Consider the following 16578-nt stretch of genomic DNA (forward strand, 5'->3'; position numbering starts at 1 on the left):
AATGAATATTAAACTAACTTGATTAAAATATAAATAGTTGTATTATTGGCCACTAGCCAGACCGATCGACACACACAGACTCAGTGAATTTCGGACCGGACCCGTGCATCCAATGAGACGGTCTATAGAGAATAGATTATTGAAGATTTATCAGTGTTTTATTCAATTATTTGGGTTGAAAACATTAAACTCCAACAACCAGATTAAACGTTTTGAACACATTTGACCAAGACCACTAGCGATTGTGACAGCACATTTAAAAGAGGATAGATACATAATTTCTCATAAAACAATGTCCGATTATCAACAGAAATGTTACATTAATAGAACATGTATGTCACCAAGACATCTATTTGACGTGCTGTCATCAGACATTGACGTGTGTTTAGTGGTAAGGTATTTTTTTTTGTGGTGCCTCCAAGTTTCCACATTTTTCACATTTTTTTTAAAACTTCTGTAGAAAGAGACTACATGAGACATAGTTACAGTGTATTACAGTTAATACTACTTTCAAAATGAGACATCTTTAAATTCTTTTTTTCCACACAAAAACACACCACAGAGACAAATTCTTGACCGATTTCAGTGTCTACCGTTGCATAATTTTCATTCTATTATAATAAACACTCTTAGATTCATATGGTTGACATACACATGTACAATAAATGTGCGATTTGTATTCATCATTTACCAATGAGAACACAAACCTTACACACGTTAAACATGCTGGACAGTAAAGATCTGCCAAAACTATCTGCATTTGTAAGAACAGGGAAGGATTAACCTTGATCAAAGTACTTGAGTTCATATCGTCTATTCAAACAACACGTCGTATATTTTGAATGGGTTTATAATGTCACAGTACGATCTCGGAGATCTTGTGTGACCTGATACTGATGTAAATGATCTACATTTAACAAGTTCAGTTTGTATTACATTTTAGGTACAAAAAGTATTTAGATAACAGTTAATTCTAGGAATATGTTTTCAGTGTTACAGCTATACATTTGAGACAATGAATGGTTTGACTGTGGTTTACCCAATCTGTGCTTCTGTCCCGCAGCGAACAGCCCATTCTTGCAGAACAAGTTTTTCCATTGTTGTCATCAACATGCCATTTATTCCCTGATTATCAAACTAAGAAACACCCCGAATTAACCTCTTTTCATATAAAACATTAACAGTAAGCAACTCTTTCTACACAACATGACCCTTTAAGACCTTACATCATTCATTCAAGTGTACACCAGTCACATTGTCCCTCCAAAATGTATTAATTTCCCTTTTCATTCGACAACAATTCTTCTGTAGTTTACATAACTTAATAACTCTCCAGTCTCCTTTTTCAACTGTCCATGTATCTCATCTCAAGTTCTTTTGAGTTTTTAGGATGACCTCTTCCTGGTTGGTTTGGCTACGCCCAGTTTTGCACTAGTATGAATCCTTCAGTAGTGTGATGTAGATCTCAGACTGAAGGAAACGGGGGTAACAGTCCATTTCCAAGAGGCAGTAGATGCGCTTCTGGCCGTGGGACAGAGAGGTGTGTGATGGCGCTTTTAAGAGCTCCAGAGTCAGTTCTCTCGTCTTACTGTCAAGATTGACCTTAAAGTGGGTAAGAAAGAGAATTGTATATGCATTTTTAAAAACATGTATATTTGCAAGAAGCACAGATATTAAATGAACAGTTCAGGACTAAAAGGCCATATGTCTGATAGAAGGGTTTTCACAATTAATAAATATTGGTATAACCACGGTTATTTGACCAACCTGGAATTATTTCGGATAATAGGAATTGACATTTCTCTATCATGAGTCACATCAACTTTGTATTTTTGGTGTGATCAAAGTCTTTTCTGTTTTTGCTACTTTGTAATTGGTTTACAGAATTTTCACATATTTTAAAAACAGGCTTGGGAGAGGCTACTTTTAAAATGTATTCTGTTACAGTAACAAATTACTTAAAAAATATAAGTAATATAAGTAATGTAAACTTTTGGATTCCTTTGAGGTCACAAATATAAATACAGTCAATTAAGAACAAATATTTTCATTTATTAAGGATCTGGTCTAAAATATAAAATAATTGATGCTCATAAGAAATTATATAGTTGTAACATTTGAAAAAGAAACTGTAAAGTGCAAACTATGCCTTACAAACACAATGTTGTTTGCATTTTCTTCTTTGAAAACAAAAGAACTGTGAAATTTCCATGAATTGATAGAACAAATTCACTGTATCGTGCTGCCCACAGGTTAGCTTAAACCGTGACAATATTTATGACAATGGTAACAGAAATGTGTGCTTATCAACCACATGGCGGAACCCATGAGCAAAAGTTCTATAGTGTTGCTTTAAGTATTATTATGCCAAAATACTATTTATTGTTTTAAATTAAAACATGTAGTAAATTTAAACCGGTAGTATTCCTCTTTTTAACTAAATGTAACTGTAATCTGATTCTTACAGTCACTAGTTTTTCTGCACCCTGATTACGTAATTTGTTACATGTAATCCATTACTCCCCAACATTTTCTTCACAAATACATTCATATTTTAAGTTACTAACTGTATAAATATTATACTGCAAGTGATAATTTACAACAAAAAAAAGTAAACAATGCACACAAAATATAATGACAATTTGTATTAACTGTCGTTATTGTCAAAGCTCTTAAAAAGACAAATAAACCTGAATAGTGGGATTATAAAAACTAGTCCTACTCAGCGCATCTATTAAGACATAATCGTCACCAAATTTTCATAATTGCAATAGCCCTAATGTCTGAAACATAATTCCAAGTTTTCGTCAATATCTGGATGCCTCTGCTGTAACTTAATACTTATTTCAAAAAATAGCATCTTCACATGCATTGACAAAACAGAAGATCTAATAATGATTTATAAAACAGTAAGTCCATGATTCTGATGGGATGAGCCGCATTCATTATAAAATACCCCGATTTACAACTGCTGACCGCATTACACAGCCTAAGTATAACTGCACCCTGTTGCTGCGTCTGTGCTGCTTGGCAACCGCTCTGTTGCAGCCACAACTGGTTCTGAGGAACTACTTTGAAGTATTTTTTTATAAATATATGACATCTTATTTGATGTGTTTTATGAAACCTTGATACGCATATAGAATAACCCTTTTAAAAGATTGGTTTAGTTTGACATCATTATGTCAAATCCGGTTGGATGTGCCTTGATGCTCCTTATTTGTTTTTTTATGCGAACATGACTGAAATCAGAAAACTAGAGACCAGTTTTCAAAATGCAAACAACACTGGTCCATATTTAGTTGTTATTTGAGTACACTGAACTTAAAGTCAAGTTCAAGAAACCAGTTTGAGAACTAACATTTTGATATGGCTTTATCCTTGTCGAAGTATATAGAAAATGGGAACTCAGTGGGGAAACATGCCCCACAATATTAAAGTATCACAGTAACAGAGACTCATCAGATCAGACAATGCTTTTTCAGTTCTCTACTGTGAAAGTTTGGTGAGCCTGTGTTCTCACTTTCCTGTTCTTAGCCAGCGAACACCAAAGTGACACTGTGTGGTTTTCTGCTTTAAAGCTGCAATACGTAACATTTTTGGTTAAAAATTAACAAATATTAGTAACCGAGCAAGTACATAAAATATAACACCACACCATACCACAATTGAGAAAGCTTAAAATAACAATTTGTAATTTGAGCTGCTGGGTACGATTTTTCAGGAAATTCACAGGAAATCCACACAATAATTACGTTAAGTAATTTACATAACATTACATTTACATTTAATATTTAAAAAATAGGTATTTAACAAAATGAAAATCTCACTGTACGGATTATACCTTGATATAAAGTCCATGGTACGGTTGTTAATGATGATATTTAACCTATTATCTACATTTTTACTATGTTTCTTTTCTTTTTATTTAGCCTCGTTGTGCAAGCACTGTCGAAAATGTGAATCAGCCCATAAGCATCCTCTTTTCTTTATCCTCTATTTATAACTGTTGCAAAATAATGACACCAGGTGGACCTTGACAAAGGTAACGCCTATAATTTTTCAAACTTTCTTTTTCTTAGGCCCAGAAGATCTTGTTTCATACAGTCATGTGACTTCAGTAATATTGAGACCATTTTTCTATTGCGATAACCCGATATCGATAATATTGTTACATCCATATTAAACAGAGATGGTGATATAGAGGCAAAGGTTGTACATTGCCAATTGCAAGTTGTACCTTGGTTGTAACAAGTGGTTATTTGTAGTCAATACTGTCTCCTTTTTATCTTTTTATCTCTTCTGACTTGACAAGGAATTTTCGCCCACAAAGCTGCTGCTCACTGGATTTTTTTCAGACCACTCGGATAAACCCAAGAGATATGAAATCCCAGTAGATGAGCAGTTTCTGAAAAACTCAAACCGGCAGTTTTTGCACCAACACTTGAAGAGTTCAGATGCAAATCCGTCAGACGACCATTTGTTTACAGTAAATGTGCATTTTTCATCTCCTACATCTACTTTTAGCAATACCATATTATTTCAGACCGGTCAGAATGTGGTATTGAGATGCTTTTGAAGCAAAATTATTTGAGTAACATATACTATGTGTGGAGAGCATTCACACAAAATCATAATAACATATTTGACTGATGTGGCTTTTAAGAGGGTTTTGCATGTGAACTTTCCAACTATACCGTGTTGTGTTGATTTGAACTTTAACAGATCTTCCGTACCATGTCACCAAATCTAAATGCATTGACTTTCTGCCATGTGATTGGCTTATTAGATATTTGTGTAAACAAGCAATTAATCAGGTGTACCTAATGTACATTTTATTCGGATCCTAACACAAATCTATACATGGCTTCAGTAAACTAAGAATAGTGTTATAGTTATTTTATATTTTACGTGATAAATTTTGGTTTGGTTGTTGTTCTAGTATGACAGTCTCAGTCCCTATTTACGGTAAATCCTTTTCTTTTGTGTCATGCAACTAAGAAAAGTGGATTTTTAAAACATTCCTTCTAATAACATACAGATAAGCAGCTACATATAGATGATTGTACCTCTCTGGGAGCACCCGGCTGAATGTAGGTCTCAGTAATAGCTTTCGCTCGCCTCTGCAGACTGAATTTGTTGGACGAATTTCTGTACTGCTCACAGGCCATGTAGAACTGCAGGTTCTCATCGCTGAACTCGGATCGTAGGAATGCTTCAAACACTGTTACTCCCACTAAAGGACAGGTTAGGCCAGCGGGTTCAGATCATGCAAGAGAAAGAACCTTAATCAACTTTTTTCAAAAATACCTTTTTATGTTTACGAATGGGAGGGGTGTACAGGCTCAAGTGACAAGTTCACAAACATGTTTTGCTGATGTACACCCACTAATGCCACTTAGACACCAAAATTTGAAAAAAAGCTTTTTGAACTTGATATCTTTAGGGTTTATCTGACACATGCCTTCCCTCTGATTTTCTCAAAAGAAAAGAGAACCATGCGAGGGGAAGGGCGAGCGCTGAAGTTACAACAAACCTGTGTTCCCACATTTCAACAAAAGCAGATACAGAAGAACACCTGCACATGCAAGATTAGCATAGCTATGCTAACTGATTTGGCACATAGCAGTAGCAGTTAAGTTTAAAATGAGAATAGGGTCTAATGGCTTACTATTTAAAAAAATATTTATATATATATTTTTAAATTGTCTATTTTGAATAAATGAAGGAAACATTTTTGATAACACTGTATCTTCACTAGTTATAACATCAAATATTTTCAATTGTTACATAAAATGGAAAAAGACCACCAAGATGTCAAAAACCGACAGAATGAAATGATGAATATTATAGAATAAACCATTTTACATCTTCCTCAAAAACATGGAAGTTAAGCCTTCATTGTTTTCAAAAAGTAAACATGTACCTTACTCATGAAAAATGCCTATTATGTACTTTATGGCATTTCCAAATAACATTGACACTGAAATTCGTGACTTCATGTTATAGTTTGAGCAAACATCTGTCTCGGCTGTTACTGCCAGTGTATTATTGGATTTTATGAGGGACACTGTCACAATGACGAATAGCTTCCCATAAAGGGACAGAACAAAAACAAAAAACCCAACAAAATTTAATAAAAAAAACAGATTTATGTCAATTCCCATCATGGACAAACCACAACTTCTTTGTAAGTTCTACTCAACAGCTCTGCCCGAGCAGATTCACTTCAGAAACAAACACGACAAGATGTGTTAATCATTAAATACCTGAAATACAATTATCACTATGGAATCATGCCTTCTGGTGTTAAGACAAACGTAACAGCGTCCAGTATTTATCATTAGTACACTGTTTACACAGCACAAGCTGCATGCGCTAAAAATATAACTCATGCAATAAATAATGTAATTGACTGATAAAGTTGTACGTGTTGTTTATATTTGTTTTATACTGTAAACGTTATACAATTTGAAAATCCTGGGCTGTTTTCGATCCATTGTTGGGTCAAATATGGACAAACCCAACCGTTGTGTTGAAATTTAAAAATGTTGTATCAAGGTGCTTTAAAAGGTTCTCCGATGCCATAGAAGAACCTTATGGTTCCATAAAGAACCTTCAACATCCGAAAATGGTTCTTCAGATTATATAAAAGTAAGAAAGAGATGATTGAATGGTTCTTTGTGGAACCAAAAATGATTCTTCTATGGCATCGCTGAGAAGAACCTTTTAAGCACCTTTTTAATTCAAGAGTGCTTATTTTGAAGAGTGTTGTTTTAAACCATTTTTGGGTCAAAAATATATATTTTCTATATTCATTTAAACAAACAGGTTGCACACGTACAGACTCTTTACGTAAACAACAAAAGCACACATCGTGCACAAGCACTATTCTTTACAATGTGACATTGCCTGGCATGCATAATGAGCATTTTTAGACATTATCACAGATGTCTGTGAACGAGGACAGTTTTGACCTTGTTGCCATCTATGCGTTTTTCAAACATTTTTCAGAAATCGTATTTTGTTGGTCAGTTAGTATCCACCTAGCAACCACCCAGAAGACTTTAACAACCGCATAACAAAGCCCTGAAAACGTCAGACAACACTATTATTTACAGTTGAACAAATTAACAAAACTGGTTCCTTAACGTTAAGAGGAAAGAGATTGGGATTCAATTATGTAATAGATGCGTTTCACCACAAAACCACAACACATTGTAAACCACGAACCACAAAGCACATAATAAACTCTACAATAAATGGCCTACATTAACTGTTGACATTATCACTAATATTCATATTCATATTAAACAAGGTGTGGCCAATCTACAGTACTTACAACAATTACATTAAAGGGGTCATATGACATGGCTAAAAATAATTTTATGGTTTGTTTTATATGTAATGCAATGTGTATGTACGATTTAAGGTTACAAATGGTGTATTTTCCACATACCGTGCATGTTATGTATCCCGCCTATCTGAAACGCGCAGATTTTTTACAAAGCTCATCGCTCTGAAAAGCGAGGTGTGCTATGATTGGCCAGTTAACAAGTGCATAGTGATTGGTCGAATACTAGTAACACTTCTTACCATATTTAAAACATCAGGTTCCATAGCCATTGTACTGACAGGTACGCACATCTTACTTGCGTATATATTTGGGCGGTCTTAGTCAAAGTATACCACGAACTGACGTGGATTTGTGGGGGTGTGGGTACACGAGGCGTTTCAGGCGGGTCTGAGCATTCGCTTTCAGTTAGAATGCATCTTTTGCTGAGACACTTTCATTTTAGCTATTTTACGTGTCTAATACATGCATGAGCAATATCCCACCAAAGACACAGAAAATCACGTATTCGCGGTATATGACCCCTTTAAAAAAAATGACTGAGCGCTCACCTCTGCTGTCCATCAAATGATCAAGAGATATGGCCCATTGTTCCATGTCTTTCCTGCTGAGGCGAGCTCTACTATGGCCCACCTGACTCCACTGTCTCAGGAAAGGAATTCGCGAGCGCCTCTCCTTCTCACTGAGAGAAACAAGAGGGTTAGATGATCCGTGACAGATATCCGGTAAAAAATGTATGGAATCAATAACAGTGGGCCAAAACAAGGGCTTGTTATGACGCAAAGAGGGATCGAAAGACAGAGATCATACTGTAGTGTAAGAACTTAAGATATATGATATAATATTACCTGCTTACGTTTTCCCTGTGCTCTGCACTTGTAAGATTTGAATGCGAGGACTGTGGTGAAGCCTTGCAAGAAATGAAAAGAAACAAGGGTTTAAAACCACAAATACACAACATTGACCTGAAACTTGCTTGATTCAAGACATTGAGGAAGTTATGGTTTACCCCAAAGTTCCATGATATAAACAAACATCACACAGGCATTACGACATGGAAAGCATTCCGATAATGTCAGATTAGCCAGATATCAAATACTTCTGGACTTTTTTCTGTGTGTTTCTCAGTCTCTTGTGTTGTCTTGCAACATCGTCAAAGATGAAAAAAATTGACTCAACAATGTGATTCCCATGTACAACATTAGAACATTTAGTTCCCTTTTCACAATTTGGTTCCGCTTTTACGTAACTCAGATAGAAGAGTTAAAGAGGTGTAGAGGAAACTAATTCAAAGAAAACGTAGTTGTGCAATTTAAAGCAAACATGACATATAATTTTCTGCAATTTGACAAAGTACTATATTCTTGGAGCTGAAGCTGTATTCCTGACACGACAGACAGTTTGTATCAAGTACTGTACAAACTACAAATATAACTCCCTATTTCTCTTGTATGTGATCGTATTCAAAGTTATGCTTGGACAATGATTCATAAATTCTGCAGATTAAAACAATCATAAACATAGACACATATAGAAGCTGCATCGGTTGCTGAATCGTGGGTCAATGAGGAGGGAGAGACAGCCCTATAGACACATTTAAGTATTTTTCACATTGAACATTTATGTATTTCACTGAAATTGTTAATCATTGAAATCAGTAAACATAGATGTTACTGTGCTTTTATTCGAAAAAAGAAAAACAGCTAAATTTGATGTGTAAACTTTGCCAATGGTCCAGAAGCATGTGTAGTTTTAAAAATGAAACTGAAAGTGCTTCTGGACCAGACTTAGATAGCACAGATACGTCTTAATATTTCTGTTAAAGATCTGGAGATCATCTGCTGTGTAAATACATCTGATAAATATTTTAGAAACGTCTTAAAACTAGTGCTGTCAATTGATAAAAAAAATCTGATTAAGGTAACTTTTATGTTTTTAAATAAACTTTTACGTTTTAATAATTTCACATTTCGTCTCCAAATTAATGTTACTAAGTATTAAACAGATTTCTTTAACAACATCATTTTATGAATGAAAGTAAACATTCTGATATTAGTACTGCTACTGATGTCTCCATTAAGTTGATTATTTTTTGTGTATTTTAACATTAATTATAGCCATTTAACATTGAAGTACAGTATAATTAAGAGCTATCATATCAAACAGGTAGGATATATACAGAAATTGAATTTACACTTTACAGTCTTTAATGATAAATTCTAAATTAAATACCGAATTAAAGCCACAAAACACATTGATTTTCTCTTTTCTTTTGTTCTTCGATTATCACAGTTGACAGGAGTCACAGCAGCAGGTTTAAGAATGCGGAGTGAGATCCAGCTCTACACAGACCTGACGCCCATTTGCATTTCACAACACTTTGCCTTCATTAAGGATCTGCACGTAGAAATCTGTGTTTATGAAAATACTAAACAAACCAGGCATTCCTGCATAATCTTGTGTGTTGCTGTCCATTCAAGCATGACAGAGAACTTAATACTGATGAAATCAGATTCAGACAGAGATTCACCTGGGGGAGGACTGAAGTTGAGTTCGTTTTTACCTCTGTATTTTTTCCAATTGAAATGGAATTTCTAATGAGAAAAATAGTGGGCGTCGCTTTCGTCTTTCTCTGCGATTTGATTGGATGTATAAAAACAGCCATTGCATTTTGAAACAGAACTGGCAACAGACTGATAGTTACATGGGAGGAGTTAACGGATGCTCCGCCTATGCCGTCTGACATCGACAACATCCATTTAAGATGGATAGTCAGTACAGGAATTTTCAGATTTTACCTGAAGATTATGAGGGCACACACATTTAAAAAAGAAAATGACCCACATAGATAGACTATTTACAATAAATACTTTAATATTTCATGAATAAATAGGCATTGTCATTTTTTATTTCACTGGGACTTTAGAAGCCCTTTACATGAATGAGCTTGATTATGTAATGTAACGATAGACGAAGAATGACAACATAAACGGATGCTGTGTAAATTGCGTTAAATATTTTAATGCGTTAATCTGAAAAAAATGTTCCGCATGCGTTAACGTGTTAGAGTTATCAGCCCTATTTAAAACATTTTAGAAATGTCTTACAAAAAATGTAAAACACCTTACATACTTTACATACAGTACATTCTAAATCATAAACATCTGACAGGAAATGTCTCGGAGACATATTGCAGATTAGCAAGCAAATAAAGAAAAATACAACTTGCAGACATCAAACAGACATCTCCAAGATGTATTTGTGCTGTGTTGTGTATGTCTTGCAAAATGGCCTGTAGGGCAGCACCTGGCCAAAATGGTCATTCATTTCTAAAATGCCTAATGTCAATAAAGCGTAAGTGTTTGTGTAGCGTAAAGGAACTGAAGCAAGAAGTGAAGAAGAAAATCGTATCAACTCTTACCTGTCCAAACAAACTTTTAATGTGTAATTTCGCAGCTGCTAACTTGGCCCGAGCTTGTTGCCTGTGATAATGGGATGGTCTCGGGGAGACAGGCGTATGGCTGGCGTATGGCTTGAGCGTGGATGTTAGCAAGTGGGAATGGTTGCCACATTTTTCCACTCTATCAAAGCTGCCTTTGGTGTTTGGGGCAAGCTGGCTGTCACTGTAAGCTTTGAAGCTATCATTTAAGTTTTTGACTTTTAAGAAATCAAAGTCCTTTTCCGAACCGATGAGGTTTTCCACACTAGTGCTTTGAACTCTGTCGAGTAGTCCTTTCGTATTTTTGCCAGCACTCGCTGAGTTCGCATCTGGGGTGCAAGGATAGGATGCTGGAGCGCAATCCATCTCATCCTCTGACATGTCCCGGGTACCATCTTCATCCCCTTGTCGCCGAGGTGAGTAGTCGAGATCCAACAGCGCACCCTCTGAATTAAACCTTCGCAGCATCCTGCAGAATTAAAAGAGTAAAGAATGGAAAGATAGAAATAATACAAAAGGCCTGAAGAGATGGAGATCAGTGAGAAAGAGAGAATGACACAATTATACAAACTGTACAAACTATCTATCTATCTATCTATCTATCTATCTATCTATCTGCTGAATGATGCTTCCTGTGTATCATTCTCATATGAGTTAATAAAACGGGTACTATTAATTTACTGTGCACCATGATGCAACATCATAGTTTTTTTTTTTTATAAATTTGCTTTATTGCAGAAGCAGTCATTCCACCCGGGAAATGATTTTTTTTGCGGTTTTGCTAGGTTGGTACTATGGTTACTATCGTTAACGGTTATTTATTCCTAAGGGGAGAATTTGCGAAAGAAAACAGCTTGACGCAAACATCTCGTTACGTATCTCCAAAGTTTTGCTTTAGGCGTAACATTGTTTGCCTGTGAACGCTTCATGTTATGAAAGTTAAAATATAACCAACAGCTCAGAACATTTAGTTTGGTTATCCAAGCTCAATTAATTTCAAGACGTCTCACAGTTACGCACAGCTAGCGACAACGCGACGCGACAAACCACTGACGTTACGATTTCAATAAACAAACAAATGCATCAAATAAACCGAGCGGTCTACATGGCAACGTGCGCGAATGGTTCGTTATTTCAATAGTAAGTTAGAGTTTCGCTTCGTCGCGTCGCGCTTCGCAAACAACAAATCTGACATCTCACATATGTCACATAAATGTACCTTATGATAAATCCTGTGCTCGTCTAGTTATGACAGATCCTTACACAGCTCTCATAGCCGAACGCCTCGGAGCCGTTTAGCGTGTTTTGAGGAGTCAGTATTCACATTGAGTATTTACAGGCGATTAGATCCTCTCCAGCAGTAAAGTCAAGTGTACGGAGTCTTCGCGTGTCCGTCAAAAATCATGCCTTTCCTGTCCCCTATTTTCATTTTACTCTTGTCTTGAATGACATAAGCAACGCCTATTTTCTTTTGTCACACCCATAGTTCAGTCTGAACTTGCCCTCCATACTACACGAGTGACAGATAGTGACACGGAATGCGTTTGTGGGATCAAGGTGGTAACTGTAGAAATCGCCCAAAATATCACAGTTACAGGACTGCAGCAATACGGAGAAGTAAACAAAACAAGAACAAGGAAAGCTTAAAGTTGAATTTAATACTGCTCAAAGGTGGTCTAGCAGATAAAGGTTTTGTTTTCTATAAAACTAGTTGGACAATTGTGTTTACTTTAAACCATTATAAATATTTTTTATTGTTTGGAGCTGGCACAAATACCTTATAAAAGGGGGCTGACAGGTATGGTGTCATTGACAACTATTTTTTTGTTGTTTTGTGATTCTGGAAAGAGTCTTATTTGTTTATGTTCAATACTTAATTATTACAGAAGGTGTTTAAAGGTAGATGTAAGTAAGTATAGACCCTTAAGTTACAAAATAAAATGAAGTAACACAATAGTTAGCTCAGGGAATGACCATATAGTAGCAATTCATTGAGACATTTTTAACTCCCTTACACATTTAGAGCATTTTGTGTTTAAATGTTGAGGTTATTGTTTGATTCTTGTGATTTAGAATCAGCATCAGAATCAGAAGAGCTTTATTGGCAAGTTTGCTTGCACACATAAGGAATTTTCTTTGGTAGTACACACATTTAACACAATGACAAGACAAATTATAACAAAGATTAATAGTGCTAAAAAATTGCATGTATAAAATAAAGGAAAATGGGAATAACAATGTATAGGAGACGTTGTACAGTGTGATATGTTGTTTAATTGTGCATATTTACAGATGGTATGTACACTTGTGCAAATGGATAATGTTGTGTGCGGAGGTATGGTTATGTACATCATTATTTATGTACAAAACCATGGAACGTAATTAAATATAAATACATTTGTGTAAAATGTGCCACTAATTAATAATACCTCTTTTACCTTAATTTGTGGGACTTTTATTTTGGCGCATTGGTGTGCGTCTCAAGCTCGTTCGGTAGAGGGCGATGTTACCCAACATGTGTTTTTAGAGCTATAATTTATAGACAACGAGAATCCTTAATTTGGCCAAATATTGACAAATTTACAAGCCCATTCAAACTGTATTAAAAGACGTTGAGGTTCTGCACGCCTTTGGGCCTCTCTGTCTGTGTTTAAAGGTGCAGTGTTTGCATGTCATTCCACAAAGTCCCAAGACTAGTTAAAACAACAGCAACCGTTCTTCATCTGACTCTTGGCATCCTTACCTTTGTGGCTTTAAGCCACAAGTCTTTTTCAAAGAATGCATTATAAACAAGCTTTGAAGCACTCAAAGAACTTTGGTTTACGAGTTTTTTAATTGATTTGGTTGTTTACATTCTTAAATACTAATGTCACTAGTACTACAATACTACTACTAATGACAACAATTAGTATATTTTTCCTATTTACGTTGAAAGACATTACATCTGATACTCCTTAGCTGGTGCCCTTGGGCCCTACATATATTTTCTTGCAATCTATTTAATTTACAACTAATCATTTAAAATGTTAGTTATATATCATGAACCAAAGTTGTGAAAATGAAAGTGAATGGAGATCAGGCAATATAAACATTAAAAAGAACAGAATAATGTTTTTATGTGATTTTATGAAGACACAAAGCCTGCATTTGTGCTTTATTGGTCAGTGACCGGACCAGATACCTACCTGGCAGAGTTTAAATTATTTATTTTAGCCCATTGTGAAGTTAGATCGTCAAATGTCATGTATAGTTTGGAGGCTCGGTGATGATGCATTTCTATATTCAACGAAGCATTTTCTAAACTGCTTGAAGTAAAGGATAAAAGCCAATGCATCCTTCTTGAAGAATTTACTTTAGATCCAAATGTCAATCATTCATCGATTTCATTACCAATTCCATGCGCAGTAGACTCTTGTATCCTAGCAACCGTAGACGCTAAACTGCGCCGTCAAACTTGATCCTCTCGTGCGATCAAAGCGTGAATTGTAATGGACGCGTCATTCGAAGCGAAGTACAGACCTCTTTCTACTCTGTCTGTCTTCAGCTTTATACCACCAAGACGGACAGAAACCAAAGAAATGCGATATTTAAACAACACCCCGAAGGTAAGATCAAACTTGGCAGCTTTTACAAAGTTCAAACAAAAACAGTGCCCAACAGTAATGCTGTGTTTTTGGTCATGTATCACGGTAGCACTATTTAAATTCTCCTTACATTTCCATGTAAAATATCAATAAATAACTATGGTTATCTTTCAGTTATATCATCGGACGCACGCGCCTGGCCCGAAGTTAAAGTCCAGGTGATATTAAAAATGACAATGCCTATTTCTCCTGAAATATGGCAGCGTTTATTGTAAATAGTTTATCAATGTGGGTTATTCTCTTTTTAAAAATAGCTTACCCTCATGATCTTTAGTTAAAACATTTAAATGTACGTAACTTCCGTTCTGTAATGACTAAAGTTATGCATCATAATTGACGTATCTTAGGCCCGTCCTTGGGCGGAGCGTCCGTAAACGACTCCACTTCAACTGTCAGTCTACTGGAATTCCATCTAAAAATGCAACGGCTGTTTTTATGCATCCAATCAAATCGCAGTGAAAGCCACGCCCACTATTTTTCTCATTAGAAATTCCATTTCACTCAGAAAAAATACGGAATGAGATGATTTCGGGTTCATGGGAACTTTAAACCATTTAAGCGTGATTTGGAACAGCGTGTCTCCTCGCAGAAATTAGTCAAAATACCGATGTAAAAACGATCTCAACTTCCAGTCTGCGTTTGGTCATCGGTCTGGCTAGTGGCTACCAGAGCCATTGGAGAGAGAGTCGCGTCTTCTCAGTTGACTCCAATGGAATAGTTTATCAATAGTTCCCGGAAGTTAGTAACGCAATGAGCTGCGACTAATCTAGGTGACCATATGAGGACCTTGCCAGGATTGGGATGCCTCTTCCGCGAGTCGCATTTGTCGACCGCATACTTCATCAAGGTTTATGATTTCAGGTTTTATTTTATAAAGGTAGTCGTTATATTTCAAGGTAAGAATGACTACAATGTTTATACGTCCTGAGCGATGTTAAATTTACATTTTATAATGCTTTTATTACTGAAATTTGAGAACATTGATGACGCATACGGTTGACAAGCATTTAAAGAGAAAACATAACTTCCTGCAACTATCTGAAGGCTCCATGAATCACGTGACGCTCCAGCGTTTTGGACTTCCGTTGGCAGAACTCTCTCTCAATGGCTCTGGTGGCTACTAATACAACAATTTATTTGATATTTTATTTATATTGATATTAATATGTATTATTTTATTGTATATTAACAGCAATACATTTATTTCAACCTAATCAACAGTTATTTACTCTTTGCAGAGGTCTACCAGAAGTTAAGTTTGGGCCACGTAACGTTTGTTTACAATCGTGGCCTAATGGTTAGAGAGTCGGACTTGTGACCAGTAGGTTGCCAGTTCGATCCTCAGGACCAGCGGGTGACTATTGAGGTGCCCTTGAGCAAGGCACCTTACCCCTACTTGCTCTCCGGGCGCTGCAGTGATAGCTGCCCACTTCTCTGGGTGTACGTGTGTTCACCACTTGCTGTGGGTGTGTTCACTACTCACTGGATGGGTTAAAAGGAATAGGTCACTTTCACATTTATGGTTTTGTCCCTGAAACAGTCTATACATTGGCCTCACAATGACACCCAGCAACACAAATTAAATAAGAAATATAAAATCAAACAAATTCTAACATACACAAACTGATATAGAGTTTTCTTTCACAATAGGCTTCAGAAATGTCTTTGTATGACTGCATAAATCAAACCACTGAAGGTTACGATAACAAACTCCACAGAGATGACCGGACACATGCTAAAGCCCGCGGTCTAGACATCTTCAGCGAGGTGAGTTTCCAATTCATAATGTGTTGCCTTTGTAGATAAACAAAATGCAGCGAAGATGCAGTAAAGAATGGATCCCTGTGTATTTGTTAGGAGTCAAGCAGACCAGTTCCTGTTCTGTCTTCTTCTGTGTATGGACGGTTTACACCATCACAACATGACTTGGGAAAGACATTTGGTCGCGTCGCTCACATTCGCTCGGACTTCTACAGCAAAAATGGAATCACCTGGACAGTGGAGGAGGGCTTTGGATCCGTGACACCTGTCTGATGTGCACTGGTTTAGTGGCGATAAAAAAATATGAATAAACAGAATGTGTGTATATACATCTATTTAGTTGAGTTTTTGTTTATATTTTCGTAAAATGTAGTGCTGTG

General features: G+C 36.1%; 2 protein-coding genes across 6 annotated transcripts; one reads left to right on the forward strand and one right to left on the reverse strand.

Moving 5' to 3' along the window:
• Positions 1-475: 475 nt before the first annotated feature.
• On the reverse strand, positions 476-12673 carry si:ch211-152p11.4 (regulator of G-protein signaling 1). 4 transcript variants are annotated; one of them, XM_056741972.1, is made up of 6 exons: positions 12057-12673; positions 10776-11262; positions 8203-8264; positions 7906-8036; positions 5070-5236; positions 476-1602 (listed from the first exon to the last, which is right to left on the reverse strand). In XM_056741972.1, the coding sequence occupies exons 1-6, from the start codon at positions 12065-12067 to the stop codon at positions 1432-1434; spliced, it is 1029 nt and encodes a 342-aa protein (XP_056597950.1). In that variant the 5' UTR covers positions 12068-12673; the 3' UTR covers positions 476-1431. The 4 variants fall into 4 exon arrangements, with proteins under 4 accessions (XP_056597950.1, XP_056597953.1, XP_056597952.1 ...); XM_056741975.1 differs by having other exon boundaries at positions 10776-11313; positions 12057-12671; XM_056741974.1 differs by having other exon boundaries at positions 12013-12671.
• A 1391-nt stretch (positions 12674-14064) lies between these two features.
• Positions 14065-16529, forward strand: cfap90 (cilia and flagella associated protein 90). 2 transcript variants are annotated; one of them, XM_056741977.1, is made up of 4 exons: positions 14442-14482; positions 14552-14595; positions 16088-16204; positions 16295-16529. In XM_056741977.1, exons 1-4 carry the CDS (start codon positions 14473-14475, stop codon positions 16469-16471), a joined length of 348 nt encoding a protein of 115 aa, XP_056597955.1. In that variant the 5' UTR covers positions 14442-14472; the 3' UTR covers positions 16472-16529. The 2 variants fall into 2 exon arrangements, with proteins under 2 accessions (XP_056597954.1, XP_056597955.1); XM_056741976.1 differs by lacking the exons at positions 14442-14482; positions 14552-14595 and adding an exon at positions 14065-14398.
• Positions 16530-16578: the final 49 nt, after the last annotated feature.

This window comes from Triplophysa dalaica, chromosome 25, assembly GCF_015846415.1.
Source record: "Triplophysa dalaica isolate WHDGS20190420 chromosome 25, ASM1584641v1, whole genome shotgun sequence".
NCBI lineage: Eukaryota > Metazoa > Chordata > Actinopteri > Cypriniformes > Nemacheilidae > Triplophysa > Triplophysa dalaica.

Excerpts from the sequence above, each read along its gene's own strand:
- cfap90 (XM_056741976.1), top strand. The coding sequence starts at position 14,282 with ATGGACGCGTCATTCGAAGCGAAGTACAGACCTCTTTCTACTCTGTCT. Across the intron at positions 14,399-16,087 it reads ATTTAAACAACACCCCGAAG|GCTTCAGAAATGTCTTTGTA; the intron begins GTAAGATCAAAC and ends CTTTCACAATAG. Across the intron at positions 16,205-16,294 it reads GTCTAGACATCTTCAGCGAG|GAGTCAAGCAGACCAGTTCC; the intron begins GTGAGTTTCCAA and ends TGTATTTGTTAG.
- si:ch211-152p11.4 (XM_056741972.1), bottom strand. Across the intron at positions 8,037-8,202 it reads CACAGGGAAAACGTAAGCAG|TGAGAAGGAGAGGCGCTCGC; the intron begins GTAATATTATAT and ends TGTTTCTCTCAG. Across the intron at positions 1,603-5,069 it reads AGCCGGGTGCTCCCAGAGAG|GTCAATCTTGACAGTAAGAC; the intron begins GTACAATCATCT and ends ACCCACTTTAAG.